Genomic DNA, 15,491 nt, shown 5'->3' on the forward strand with positions numbered 1-15,491 from the left:
ACAAGTGGGGGTCCAGGCTTCCAGGTGTAAGAACTACAGGACAGAAGGCACAGCACGGGGAACACAGGTGATGGTGTGGTGGCCGACGGGAGCCACGCCCGTGGTGAGCACAGCATGAGGGACTGAGCCATCGAACCACATGGACGTAACATGTATCAACTAGATTTCAACGTAAAACGAGGAACTGACCTCTTTGGGGTTATGGATCATCCAAAATGTAAACATAAGGCACATGGATTTCCCGAATTTCATCCACGACGCCTGTTGGGGGTGTGAATGGACCCTCCCCAAAGCTCACATGTGAAGTCCTAACCCCTTGCAGATCACAGCTGTTAAACAGATCACAATGGGGGTAATCATTTCCAAAGGAGGTCATCAGGGTAGCCTTTCACCCAACATGACTGGCGTCTTCCAACAGAGGGGACATTTGGACCCCGACACACACAGAGGGCACTCGAGAAGAGACACGGGAGAAGGCGGCCATCAACGCACCACGGCAGACTCCGCCTCATGGCCTCAGAAGGACAGCCCCCTGCTGACACCTTGATCGCAGACTTGTGGCCAGAACCATGAGAAGCTGAACTTGTGCTGTTGAAGGCAGTCTGTGGTCCTGTGTCTCCACAGCCCTCAGCAAACTCATAGAAACCCAAATAAAGAACTAACTCGACGATTAGTCAAAATGAAGATGAGAGCACAGAACACATCACGTTTATCCTGAGCAAATGAACATGAATGAATGGAGACAAATTGGCTGCTGTCTTGTCCCCTGGCCCAGCCCCAGGACGTCAAGTGATAAGGAAGGGGCGCCTGGGTAGTTCAGTCGGTTAAGCACCTGAGTCTTGGTTTCAGCTCAGGTCATGATCTCACAGTTCATGAGTTCGAGTCCCACATCAGGCTCTGTGCTGACAGCTTGTGACCTGCTTGGGATTCTCTCTCTCTCTCTCTCTCTCTCTCTCTCTATCTCTCTCTGTCCCTCCCCTGCTCTCTCTCTCTCTCTCAAAATAAATAAATAAAATTAAAACTAAAATTTTTTTACAAAGTGATGAGGAAATCAAAGCATAACTTTAATCAGAAAGATAAAATTTATCACGCGAGATGTAACCATCAAACGACACCATAAACCAGTAACAACAGATGCAGTGAGTAGTGTGGGGCCCAGGATGTGAAGCCAGCAGCCCCGTATGCAGCCTGTCTTCCCGTCAACTCAAGGGGAGTCTTTCTGCTCGGTGTATTTTACCGGGAAATGGCTTCTTGTCTTTCTGAGCCATTGTCACGCACATTTAGGGACAAATACACACACGGCAGGCGACTGGGGCCGGGCCCGCATGCGCGTGTGTTTTCACTGAATACTCACTGGCCAAGAAGTCATTCTGCTGCATGAGTTCACGGGCTCTGGACTCCAGGCTGGCGACAGACTCCAGGGCCTGGAAGCGGTTCAGCATCACACAGGAGGACAGGTTGACCAAGATACGGCCCAGGACATGGAGATGCCCGGTGTCCCCGTGGGCAAACAGCTCGTCCAGCTTCACTCCTGAGGACAGTAAGCGTAACAGGACATTGCAGCTTTCCTCTCAGCCCAGGGCTTACGAAGGGAAAAAAGTCCTTCCGTAGAAAAAATGACTCAATAGTCACATTCTGTTCGTGTGCAAATTGTGCCACCTGTTTGCTGAGGATCTACTCCACTTAGTGACCATGGTCCCATGATGCTGGTCCTGCTTCACCGTGGAAGAACCAGAGGGCGAGCCTGCGGCCCGGGGACACAGGGCAGTGGCCAGGGGACACAGGGCAGTGGCCAGAGGACACAGGGCAACTGGCCACGCAGAAGAAAGCTCCAGTGGCAAGCCTGTGAGCAACACAGGAGACCTCGCACATGGAACCCGGCAAAAAAAGTTAATGTTCCAACCCGGTGGCAAGGAACTCTAGAAAACGTGCATTCACCCCAATAGCAGGTGTTTTGTGACAACCGCTCGCTTTGTCACATGCACTTTGCGAGAACCGCCATCGGTGATCAAGGAACACAGAGGAAAATCCGATCCTGCTGTGCTCTGTCCAGGTCTGCGCGTTTGCAGTGGAAAGAGAGCTGGGGATTCAAAGCGGCACGTGTGGGCTCCAGAACCCATGCATGCAACGTCTGTCAGGACAAAACGCCGAGGAGGACTCAGGACGTTTGGTTTGCTCTGGCTTCAAAGAGGAGCCAGACCACAGGAGAGAGAGACGTGGAGACTCCAAAGGACACAGCCATGGGAAAAACACCCAGAACTCAGCGCCAAGCAGGAAGGGAGTCCAGACGGGCTCAGCAGGCACGGGGTCGGTGGGGTGGGGGGGAGGGGGGCGGTGGGAAGGAGGGGACTGAATCCCACAAGCCTGCCCTGTGCACGATTCTGTACAGGAGATGCCATCACACCTGCCACAGTGGCCAATGCCACAGTGTCACCATAGGGCGGGGCCCATGTGCCTGCAGTTCAGTCAGGAGAACCACTGCATCCTCCACGGCCTCACTCCTCAGGAGACCCCCAGACACCAGACTGCTCAGGATTCATAAGATGAAAGACTTGGGGCGCCTGGGGGGCTCAGTCGGTTAAGCCTCCGACTTCGGCTCAGGTCATGATCTCATGGTCTGTGAGTTCGAGCCCCGAGTCAGGCTCTGCGCTGACAGCTCCGAGCCTGGACCCTGCTTCGGATTCTGCGTCTCCCTCTCTCTCTGCCCCTCTCCCGTTTGTGCTCTGTCTCTCTCTCTCTCAAAATAAATAAACATTAAAAAAAATTTTTTTTTTTAATAAAAGGATGTGTGGAGAAAAGTGAGTGAATTCTCTACCTAGGGAGTTACAAAAGGAGATTTGTATCTTAGAGTGTGTCTGAACCCCCAGCGTGCCCCCCACTCGCACGGGGCCTGTTCAGAGGGCTGTGCGGGCCAGGAGTGAAGGCCAACCATCCACATCCGTATGGACAAGAACACTTCAATCTACTCCGGGGTCGGGCAGGAAGAACAGGACTCACACACACTTTATGGCTCTCACAATTCCTTGAGAATTCCACACTCTGGGTCCTGATTCGTCTGTAGGAAAAGCTCAGGGTCTGAATTGCTGGGGCTGTTTTTTCCCACCCACTTGATAGAAGTTCGTTTTAGGGAAAAGCCGATCAGAAACAGTGAGGGCTCTGGGTCAACACCATTACCACCCTCGCAGAGTAATGACAGCCTCTGTTCCAGACAGAAACCGTCTGAGGCCACACCGGTCCCGCCAAACAACACCACACGCAGGCTCTGTTATATACAGCTGTCCAGAAACTACTTCCTTTTTTAGCGTTTTTAATGTTTATTTATTTTTCAGAGAGAAAGAGAGCAGGGGAGGGGCAGAGAGAGGGAGACAGAAACCAAAGTAGTTTGCTTGCTGTCAACGTAGAGCCCGATAGAGGGCTCGAACTCATGAACCGTGAGATCATGACCTGAGCCAAGACAAGAGTCGGACGCTTAACCAACTGAGCTACCCACGTGCCCCAGAAACTATTTTATTTTTTAAAAAGTGTGTTTTAACTACTTGAAAAGTGACTTAAGGCAGTAACATTTATTTTAAAATATCATTAACCTTTTTTTTACAGTTTATTTCTTTTTGAGACAGAGAGAGACAGAGTGCGGGCGGGGGAGGGGCAGAGAAAGGGAGACACAGAATCCAAAGCAGGTTCCAGGCTCTGAAGGGTCAGCACAGAGCCCAGCGCAAGCCGATGTGGGGCTCGAACCCACAAACCGTGAGATCATAACCTGAGGTGAGGTCAGACGCCGAAACGACTGAGCCACCCAGGCGCCCCACATTAATTTTTCTAAGGCAGTAAATTCACCAAACTTTTTTTGCCATAAGAGGGAAATATCGTGCCCCCTACGATGCCCGGCCCTCCGCTGACCTCCAGATGCAGGCAGACACCAGCCCCTTCCCGCTCACGGGCAGAGTGCCAGGATCCAGTGACGCCCCCCTTCCCTTCGGGTCCTTCCTCTATTCCCATCCTGCCCCCGGCCAGGCCGGGCTCCTAAGAGCACCCCTGGGACACACCGGCCTGATTCCACCTCAGAGCCGTTGGTCCTGACACGGCCGTCTGCGCCCCGCCCGGGATGGTAAAGCAGGGTCTCCAGATCCCGGCACAGAACCCGACTCTCCTGTGCGCTCTCTCAGTAAATGAACTCATGCGGGGCGGCCTGGATTGCTCAGTCGGTTAAGTGTCCAACCTCAGCTCAGGTCATGATCTCTCAGTTTGCGGGTTCGAGCCCTGCATCAGGCTCTCTGCTATCCGCGCAGATCCGTTTCAGATTCTGTGTCTCCCTCTCTCTCTGCCCCTCCCCTCTGCTGCACGTGCTCTCTCTCTCTCTCTCTCTCTCTCAAAAATAAATAAACTTAAAAGAAACAAACAAATGGATTCGTGCACTGACAAACCTACTGAGGCAATACAACCGTCCACTGATTGACAGAACCTTCTAGCCTCAGCTCCAAATCTTCCAATCGACGCACCTGCTTTCCGTCAGCTCCTGACTCAGGAACGCTCCCTCGTTCCATAAACTTATCTGAAGTCTCAGAATTCTTGCCTTTGGTATCAGAAGCCTTCCTCTCCAAGTGCGCTCCCTGCTACTCAAGGCCCAACTCAGCAAATCAGAAAACCGCAGGGATGAACAAACGAGAGCATTTCTAGTCTTGTGGACGAGAAACCAGAAACCCGAGAGGAAGAGTGACTGGACAGTGTCACACCGAAACTTAGAGGCAGGAGGATGAGCACCCCAGCGGCGGGCCAATAGGGAAGCGGACCCTGCCACACCCACCCTCGTACACTCGCACACCCGCACACTTACATTGCACACCTGCCCACGTATGCTTTTGCACACCTGGCCTCCAGCTTGCACGCCTACCCACGTACACGCCCACGTGTGCTCGCACAATTACACGCACTCGCCCACCGGCTTACACCCGCACACCCGCCCACTTACCGTAAGTCTGGAGCTTTTCCATCAGTTTGTCTACATCAATGTGCAGCTGGCTTTCTACAAAGTTTCTTATAAATTTGTTTCTCAGGGCTGCCTAAAGGGAAATAACACAGCTTCACAAAAATAATCTCATTTCCTCAATTATTATTCAATGAAAAATACTTGTGAGGTAAACTCAAAGTTTCAGTATACAAGACAAGGACACATAAAGTGAATCATGGTTTAAAAAAAAAAAAAAAGGGGCGCCTGGGTGGCGCAGTCGGTTAAGCGTCCGACTTCAGCCAGGTCACGATCTCGCGGTCCGTGAGTTCGAGCCCCGCGTCAGGCTCTGGGCTGATGGCTCGGAGCCTGGAGCCTGTTTCCGATTCTGTGTCTCCCTCTCTCTCTGCCCCTCCCCCGTTCATGCTCTGTCTCTCTCTGTCCCAAAAATAAATAAAAAAAACGTTGAAAAAAAAAATTTAAAAAAAAAAAAAAAAAAAAAAAAAAAGGTTCTAAAGATCATGGTAAATAATGGCCTAACATTTGATGACAATTTTATCTTGAAAACCAAAAGGAACAATTGTGACAATTCAGATTGTAACTAAAGTCACGCACTAATCTCTGTAACCAAGAATGAACTCAGTGTGACCTTCCAGCAAAATTTTCTAACAAAAGTGTATGGTGACCCTTTGTATCAGATCCTTAACAGGGTCTTTTCCACAGGCCAGCTGTAAAGAGGGGGCCACTGTCAGAAAAGCACTGAGGAAGAGTTTCTGCGTCCCTTGAACCTTCTTAATCTTTTGGCAACCAAATGTCATCTTCGGGAGAAACTTTCATATCATGATTGCTGCGACCCCTCTTACATATTGATGGCTTTGCCTCTCCTTTGTCAATGGTTTCCCTATGGAGGGCTCTTCAGGGTGACTTTTTTTAATGCTTATTTATTTATTTTGAGAGAGAGAGAGAGCATGGGAGGGAGGGGGCAGAGAGAGAGGGAGACAGGGAATCCGAAGCAGGCTCCGAGATGACAGCGGGCAGCCTGACACGGGGCACAATCTCCCGAACCTTGAGATCATGACCTGAACATAAACCAAGAGTCAGATGCTCAACCGACTGAGCACCCCAGGCGCCCCCTCCAAGGTGATTTCATGAAACTTTGCCTCTTGATCTTGAAGTGGGCATGCACTGACTTGTATACTACTGCCCCCCACAACACCCAACAGTCCACAGCAGACAGAGGACAAAATCCCATGAGGCCAGCGCCAGGATTAAGCGGTGAGGGTTGGTGGGGGGGTCGGGGGAGGCTAGCGGAACAGGGACTAATTTTGGAACGTGTCCATTCACTAAAGAATATTTATATGTGACCCCGACATTTTGTTAGCGCGCAACCTTACGACTCGGAGCTCCTGATAAGGAATTCTCGAATGTGGTCTACCTTCTGCATCGAGCTCTCTGACTTCTCACACCCGCCCCAGAGATGTGACGATTTCATCGACGTGTCTACGGATGACAGGATTTCAGTACAAAACCCTGGTGTGCGCTTCTTTTTGGAATCTTACATATTTTTTGTCGGGCACGTGGCAGACACAGGGTGGACACTTTCTGAGTGTTAGTCCCTGAACCTCGGCCACATCTCCGAGAGGAGATCACTCACTCTTAACTGAGCGGGAAGGAGGTCCAGGTCTCGGTCGCCAGCAAAGGCACTAGCCTAAGCCGCTGGTGGCAGAGTCAGATAGAGGAAAGAGTTATGCGGCTAACGTGACTGCCTGGAGGACAGCGGACCATCAGAGGACCTCTCCAAGGAGCCGTGTGGTTCGAGGGACAGTCAGGCACCTGGTCACATCCTCACGAGACTCTGCAGATGCTCCCTTTGTTGCTTATAATGCGGTGTGTAATTTTCAGTCCCAGCAGAGACTTTACAAAAGCCTACATCATCTGCCATCCGACCCGTTACAGAGAAAGCCTACTGACCCCCGTATAAACAAACTAATCCACGAGCAGACAAGTCAAAGAAAAATATGACAATAACCCCGGCACTCGCACGGTGCTGGCCGCCCTCAGAACCAGCGTCGTGGACCTTCAAAGACCAGGACAGAACTGACGGCCGCTGCTGGGCTCGGAAACCACCTGGGTTTGTCGGGGGCCACGACCACCCCCCCCAGGCCCACTGCAGGCAGCCGCAGGACCCCGGCACAGGATTCCCCAGGGAAAACTGACCGAAGCTCTGGGCAGTGTATTCACTACCTTGCAGGACCGGCTAGGATGCTCCCGCCCAGCCTCCCTCCCTCTCTGGGTCCCGGGGTCAGACCTGCATGTCCTCAGGTGCCTATGCTCCCGAGCTCCCCAGCACCCTTTGCCTCCCTCTCCCATAATAAAATTCTCCCCCATTGGGGAGCACCTGGGTGGCTCAGTCGGTGAAGCGTCTGACTCTTGATTTCAGCTCAGATCGTGTTCTCACGGTTCGTGAGTTCAAGACCCGTGTCGGGGCTCTGTGCTGAGAGCTCAGAGCCTGCTTGGGATTCTCTCTCTCTCCGTCTCTCTCTCTGCCTCTCCCCTGCTCATGCTTTCTCTCTCTCTCTCAAAATAAAACTTAAAACAAATTTTAAGAAAATAAAATGAAAAATAAATAAATAAAATTCTCCCATCTTAGCACCCACTGTGGGAGGCCCCAGACACTGAAGCATTTCCTGCGTGGCAAACACTATTCCAAGTGCCTCCCAGGCCCTCAGTGATTTACAGCTTGTAACTACGATTATTTCCTCACAGCACAGATAAGAAACCCAAGGCACAGAGAAGTTCAGTGACCAGTCCGAGATCACACAGCAGTGCTAGGCTCAGCTCAACTGGGCATCAAACCCAGACAGGCTGGCTCCTGAATCCATGCTGTGAATCACCCTGACCTACTCACCTGGTGTGTAAGAAACAGGCGGAACAGGAATGAAAATGCGGGCATACTTTCTCATGCTATCAGACTTCAGGTGAGTTAGGGTTCTTTTTCAAATGGCCCCCGGTTATTATGTGGCCTACCTCATTTAAAGTTCTGAAGTTCACAGCTGTGGGGCTCCGCAGGAGCTGGCCATCTTAAACCACAGCCCCCGAATTCTGGAATATTTTAGGTTCTCGATACAGAATGTCAGGGAGTGATAACTGATCCTTTAAGTAGACCCAGAGTTGAATAGTACGCAAACCACTCAAAGGAGCATTAAGGTACAAAATCATGCCTCCATCTAAGTTATGGAATTGAAAGAACAGGCCAGTGTTAATAAATTATTCACGATGCTCATAATAGTGACATCCGGCATGAATAAAACCCTTGGTAATTCACAAAACTGCCTCACAAGTTCACCTTCAGGTCAGCGTGATTAGTCAACCAACAAGCACACCCGAGGGGCTCTTGGGGTCTTCGAAGGGGCCACTCTGATTTCACAGACGCGCCCTAGCAGGTGCTCTGAGAGCAAAGCCACCACTCACCTGCAGTTTGCTGAGCATCTGGCCACTCCCTCCACTCTGAAAAACACTGGACACTTCCAGCAAGGTTTCTGTTAAAGTCTTCAGCTTGTCCACGAAATGAAAAGTATAATTTGCCTGCAAAGGAAAGCAAATGTGGATATGTCTCTAGTTCTGCTGGGCCACCTCAGGAAGATTCTTAAGGACTGTGCAGCTACAGCAGGGGAGAGAGGCCACAGGACAGGACTGGCCAGCAGAACAAAGATGTGCCAAGGCCACGGGCAGGCCGACCGACACATCCCCCCACCAGGGGACCGGCTCTGGTGCCCTCATCTCTGCAGGTGCGACCCACCTGTTCACCGTGGTGCTCCCAGGATTGAGTTCACAGAGGGGAACAGCCAATGTCGCCAGTACGTACCGGCTAAACAAAATAATGTTTGCCCACATCTCCTCGAAAATAAGCTGTCAGGTAATGTCTGTGTATTTGTTCTACAACACCCAGCGCTATTGAAGATATAGCACAACTGGTTGTATTGGATCATTTATTGCTGCTGGCAGACCAAATAAACCCAAGATTCGTGTAAAATAGCTTGGAATCATAAAAATCTTGAGTCACTGACCCACAAAAAAAAAATGCCCATGTCTTTTTTTCCCTAAAGATAAAAGGACTCTATCCTAAGAAATGATTTAAATGAAATATAGGGGCGCCTGGGTGGCTCAGTTGGTTAAGCGACCGATTTCAGCTCAGTTCATGATCTCACAGTTTGTGGGTTCAAGCCTCGTGTCATGCTCTGGGCTCACAGTGCAGAGCCCGCTTGAGATTCTCTCTCTGCCCCTCCTCCACTTGCTCTCTCTGTCTCTCTCAAAATGAATCAACATTTAAAAATAAATGAATGAAATATAAAGGTATCTCCATGAAAATGTCCATGGAATGTTACTGTATTTTTAATACTGAAAATAGTCTAAATGCCAAAGAGAAGGCTTAGTACGGAGGGCCTGGGAGAGTCCAACCACACATCCCTGGGGCCACCAGGAGACCCTCCTAATGCCCCAGGTCATCCCAGGTCAGGAGCTGAAAACCAACCAGCCCAGAAAAGATAGGAAAGCACACACTCCCAGCCCAAAGATGGGGCAGAAGCGCCCCCCGGAGCACAGCTGGGGTGTCCACAGGTCACGGCCCTGTCCCCCCAGCCCGGCCCGGAGCCCCTCCTCCTGGGACTTGGCTGCCAGGCGTGTGAATTGGTGCAGAAACACGTCTCACTCTGTCTGCGTGTGGACCTGGGCCACCAGGACTCACACACTTGCTATTGCCTGCCCGCGCTGGGTAAACGCAGTCCTCTGCTTCTGGGGCCTGTGAAATGATCCTCCTGGTCAAGAGAGGAGGCCAACTATGACTCAGGAGAGAGAAAGGTCTTCGGCTGGAGCTGACTTCATGAAAGAGAGGAGAAAATGTAGGCAATGTCTGCTTCATATTTTCCATATTGTCACGGCTGGTCAAGGAGAGCAGAGAAGGTGGCGATAAGAAGGAGCCGTCTGGGCTAAGGGGCCGCCACCTGAGGGCTGACCACCGGGCGGCTGAACCCAGAACCAGCGGGTGGCAGACGGGCAGTGTTCTGGAACCAGCAACAGGGACAGTCTCCACACAGAACCAACCTATGACGCCATCCTGGCCCTCAGAAGGCAGGTGCAAGACAGAGGGGAAGAAAAGTAAAACCAGGATCTAGGACAGATGCTAAAGATCTAAGCCAAAGAAGAGGCAAATCCCAGGAGAGGGAAAGGGCCAGAGCAGGGTCAGGAATCACCATTGGTCACAAACATCCCTGAGTCTGCACGTTTCGGAGCCTTTCTGATAATAAACAAAATCACATACCTCGTCAGATCTAGAATTCTAACTGAATGAATATATATGCATCGAGGAGTTCACAAGAAACTTCTTTTTTTTGTTTTTAAACTATTTATTTATGTTAAAGTTTATTTATTTTGAGAAAGGGGCGGGGGGGCATAGAGAGAGAGGGAGACGGAGATAATCCCAAGCGGACTCCACGCTGTCAGCACAGAGCCCAACACAGGGCTTGAACTCACAAACTGTGAGATCGTGACCTGAGCCGAAATCAAGAGTCATATGCTTAATCGACTGAGCCACCCAGGCGCACCAAGGAGTTCACAAGAAGCTTCTTCAGAAGGAATTTTTAAAAACTCATGTCGTTTCAGATAGCTTCTCTGCAAAATTAAAGGTCAGTGGACGATGAAGCACATTCTATAGTCCTGAGAGAGAGACAACATAAACCAAGAATTCCTCCGTCAGCCAGGCTATGATGCAAAGGGGGGAGCCCCAGAAAGCCATCTTCCGACACCCAAGGAGAAAGAACCTCAGCTACCTGTGAACGGTCCCAACAGTCACATGAAGACAACCTGAGTACAAGTTAAGTCAACAATATACGAATAGAAATTTCCCAATACGATCGAAATGGAGATGAGCCATGAAAGCATTCACACAAAGAACTGATTTTAAATAATGGCTAACAAAGTTCTAAGTTTAATCCAGATGCCAACAATGATTCTTGAAACTTAAGTGTAACAATCATAAAATTATAATAGGAAGGTTATAACTGAAATTAGAACCCCCAGTTGCTAACTTTTACGGAGGTGACTGTCATCATGTTAGAAACCCATAGGGTTTCAGGCTCCCTCGGCGACAGGGTGACAGGCGGGTACAGACGCATGCAGGTAAACTGGGACTCCCACCCCAGTAAGAAACACAGCATTAACTGTGACAGGTAAGCACACATTAAAAAGACAGAAGGAAGGGGCGCCTGCTGTGAAGCCTGCAACCCCCAATCTCGGGGTTGTGAGTTCGAGCCCCACATTGGGTGTAGGGATCACGTAAAAATAAAATCTTAAAAAAAAAAAAAACAGAAGGGAGAAAAACAGATTCCTTTGGCAAAAGAGAGGAAAAAAGAAAAACACAAGGACAAGCATAAATTTTAAAACTAACAGAGAATGACAAAAATAACTCTAGACATGCCATTCACGACAATAACTATGAGTAGGTCCAAACATCCAATTAGGATGGAGATTCTCAGACCCAGTTGGTTAAGTGATTGAGGAAGTGTCTATATTTATTGTCTGTAAGCCAGGTCCAGGTGCTAGAAATATAGCTATGAACAAAGTAAGCAAAACTCTTTTCTTGATTAAGATTAAGATTATACACAATGCTATCAAAGCCAACTGGATTTTTATATTGGACTAAAAACAAAAGATTTAAATATCAAGCCAAAACAAAAAAAGCTAGAAATGGTAACAACAGACAAAAGAAAATTTGCAGTAAAAAGAATAAACAGAACAAGGTTTGGGGCGCCCAGGAGGCTCAGTCTGTTAAGCGTCCAACTTTAACTCAGGTCATGATTTCACAGTTTGTGAGTTCGAGCCCCACATGGGGCTCTCTGCTGTCAGAGCAGAGCCTGCTTCGGATCCTCTGTCCCCCTCTCTCTGTCCCTCCCCCACTCATACCTTCCCCCCTCTCTCTAAAAAATAAACATTTTTTTTAAAAGAACAAAATTTGTTTTATTCTGGAAAAGAAATTACAATTTACAACGATTAATATTTATGCACTCAGGAACATATCATCAAAATATATGAAGTAAAAATGACTAGAAACAAGAAAGGAACATGGTAACACTTGAAAACTAGGAGCCCTTCGCAACCAGGCAGACGGTCCTTGAAGAGTCAAGTCACGAACGAGCCCCTTGTCCAGGTTACGACCCTAGTTCTGCCCCTTGTTTGCTGCCTGGCCTTAAGCCCCATTGCTTAACCGTCGGCTTCAGGCTCCGAGAGGAATGGGGTTAGCAGAGGTGGTGATATTAGGGTACGTGTGACAGTGTCTCAGGGCCAGGTCTGGGCCATAGTAAGTGCTCAGTAAACAGCCCTGGCAGCAGCCAAACTGCACACCCACATGCCGGGGCTGGATGGTATTCCCGATGCAACCACATGAGATCTGAAAAGTCTTAACTCTACAAACACACACACAGACACACCAAACATATATGTATGTTTACATAGGTATCTGGTAAGTTTATAAATATATATACCCTTATTTGTTTTGAGAGAGACAGATCATGTGCACACGCGTGTGCACACACACGTCAGGGAGAGAAGCAGAGGGAAGAGAAAATCCCAAGCAGGCTCCATGTTCAGCAACGAGCCCGACACGGGGCTGGATCTCACAACTCTGGGATTGTGACCTGAACCGAAATCAAGAGGCAGGTGCTCAAGGAACTGAGCTACTCAGGTGTCCCAATACAAATATGTACATCTTTTTTGTATGACTACCTAAATCTATGGCTACCTAAATTAGTTAAAATATCCTATTTTATCCTCTGTATACATACATATCCTTGCTTTTCAAATGCCGAAGAAAATTTATGGAAACTAACATACAATAAAATCCCAAAATATATAAATCATTTAGGTGTGTGTTATGAAATTAGAAATTCTTAGCCAAAGTTTGTGTGAACACTTTTCTTTTCTTGAGAGAGAAAGAGAGAGAGAGAGGGTCCAAGTGAACGAGGAGGCAGAGGGAAGACAGATAATCCCATGAGGGGCAGAGAGAGAAGCAGGGCTCACCCGGGGCTCGTGCTCACCCGATGTGGGGTGCGAGCTCCCAAACTGTGAGATCATGACCTGAGCCAGAGTCAGAGGCTTAACGGCTGAGCCACCCAGGCGCCCCGTGTGAACACCTTTTAATTTAACGAGTTGCAAATTTTAAATAATACAAATAACTCTTGAGTTATAGGATATTACTTAGGAAGTGTTTACATAGGCAATAATAAAGATATTAGCCATAACAACATGCTAGATAGAACCAAATTACAGACTCCAGTAGGTTTGTTACTAATTAAAAACCAAAACTTAGTCAACGTAGTACAATAATACAACAAATACGAGGAAAGCCGAAAGAAATTGATAAAAATAAATGTTAAAAGGAAATGACTTCAGGGGCACCCAGCTGGCTCAGTGGTGGAGGATGTGATTCTAGTTCTCATGGTTGTGAGTTCGAGACCTGCGTTGGGTAGAGATAACGTAAATAAATAAATGTTTTTAAAACTTAAAAAGAAATGACATGGAGAAAAAGAAAAACAATGAGAAAATGAGCTATTTTCCTAAACATACAACAAAGTATACAGGTCTCCGCTGAGTCTAATTTTAAATTATTTAATATTAATCAATATATTAGAGTGCATCTAAACCTTAATATTGGTGTTAATTTAAATATTCAAAACAATCGGAAACACTGATGTTTGAATAATAGATAATTTAATAATTTAATTTGATAATATTAGAAAATAAACCTCCCAAGTATGGAAAATCCCTATAACACATACAGAGGAATTTTTTTTTAAGAATTTTTTAAAAATGTTTTTATTTATTTTTGAGGAAGAGAGAGACAGAGTGCTAGTGAGGAGGGGCAGAGAGAGAGGGAGACAGCCGAAGCAGGCTCCAGGCTCCAAGCTGTCCGCACAGAGCCAGACGCCGGGCTCAAACTCACGAACTGCGAGATCATGACCTGAGCCACGGTCACATGCTTAACTGAGTCCCCCAGCGCCCCTACAGAGGAAATGTTTTAAAGCAAAAGAATGCTATCTCTGCGACCCTAGATTTTAAAATCTCAGTGAAATATATTTTTGTAAGGAACATGACAAATTACGGATAAGCCATAGAAAACCTTCAGGCAGGAACAGAACGTGTGCTGTGTCCAGCGACCGAGGAGGTGGAAAACGGGGACTAACAGCAAGGCACCTCTCCGGCACTGAGAGCGCGAGACTAGAACCTGCTGGAGAAGCAGCTGCTCCTAGGGCTGGGCCTGGAACACCCAGCAGGCACCCAGCAGAGATAAGCAGACTCATGTCAAAAGGACTCAGAAAAGGGGACTTTGTCCACAAGTCCCTGTCTCCTTGCTTGAACTGCCTTACCCTCTGGAAACAATGCAAGAGGCGTCCATAGAGAACTCTAAAAGGAGGAAGGAGGAAGCAAGCCAGTCGGTTCCCCAGGACTGGACAATATCAGCAGAAGGGTGCCCTCTGACCCCCACTCAACAGAAGCTGACCCACACCCTGCATTTCCCCAACCAACAAGCCAGCAGCAGAACGCAGCCGGGAGGCTCACTCCTCCCACGATGGACAGGAATCCTGCTGAAACATCAACAAAAAGGATCAGTCAGGACCCTCACTGCAGAGAAGCAGCCCAGGAAACCCCAGGGGAGGGTGGAGGCGACAGAGGGTCCCGCGTGGACGATCTCAGCACACGCACCCCGCACAGTCACCGAGCAGGAGGTAGAGGGACAAGTGGCCTGGCCCCAACAAGAGGGCTCTCAACCACAAACTCCCATCCCCCGCCCCCGGAAGCATCTGGAAGCATGTGGGCCTGGACAAACCACCCTCAGGCAGAAGCATCAGGGGCCAGGGGAGCCCCAGATGCAGCAGAGGGGCCAGCCTATCAGAGGCTGCTAGGATTCAACTGTCCCTCGAACCACAACCACAGGGAGGCTGAAACCTGTATTTTGTTAAACCTGAGGGACGTTACTTCTGGCAAGAATAAAACATCTTTACAATCTCCTGACAGAAAACCCCCAGTTCCCACAACACAAGTGAAAATCGCCCTCTACACAAAGAACCAGAAAAATCACACCTTGAATACGAAAAGCAATTAACTGGGGGGCACCTGGGTGGCTCAGTCGGGTAAGCAACCAACTCTTGGTTTCAGCTCAGGTCATGACCTCACGGTGGGTAAGATCGAGCCCCACATCAGGCTCCACGATGACAACACGGAGCCTGCCTGGGATTCTCTCTCTCTATCTCTCTCTCTCTCTCTCTCTCTCTTCCTTTATGCCCCTCCCTCCCAAAAGAAATAAATAAACATGAAAAAAAGGGAAAAAAGAAAAGCAATTAACAGATGTCCATATTGAGGTAAATCAGACGTCGGAAGGATCTGGCAAGTATTTTAAAGCAGGATAGCCCGGGTGGCTCGGTCGGTTAAGCGTCCGACTTCGGCTCAGGTCACGATCTCGCGGTCCGTGAGTTCGAGCCCCGCGTCGGGCTCTGGGCTG

The 15,491-nt window shown here is 48.8% G+C and overlaps 1 protein-coding gene across 1 annotated transcript in view; it reads right to left on the reverse strand.

The window, feature by feature from the left end:
• The window catches only part of ABCA13 (ATP binding cassette subfamily A member 13), a 390,771-nt gene that overhangs the window by 237,822 nt on the left and 137,458 nt on the right, over positions 1-15,491 (reverse strand). Inside the window, exons 28-30 of the mRNA XM_058725626.1 lie at positions 8,414-8,527; positions 4,967-5,057; positions 1,355-1,531 (exon numbers count right to left, since the gene is read on the reverse strand). Of these exons, the coding sequence (XP_058581609.1) occupies positions 1,355-1,531; positions 4,967-5,057; positions 8,414-8,527 (382 nt within the window). The remainder of the gene's footprint in view (positions 1-1,354; positions 1,532-4,966; positions 5,058-8,413; positions 8,528-15,491) is intronic.

Source organism: Neofelis nebulosa, chromosome 4, assembly GCF_028018385.1.
Source record: "Neofelis nebulosa isolate mNeoNeb1 chromosome 4, mNeoNeb1.pri, whole genome shotgun sequence".
NCBI classification, from domain to species: domain Eukaryota; kingdom Metazoa; phylum Chordata; class Mammalia; order Carnivora; family Felidae; genus Neofelis; species Neofelis nebulosa.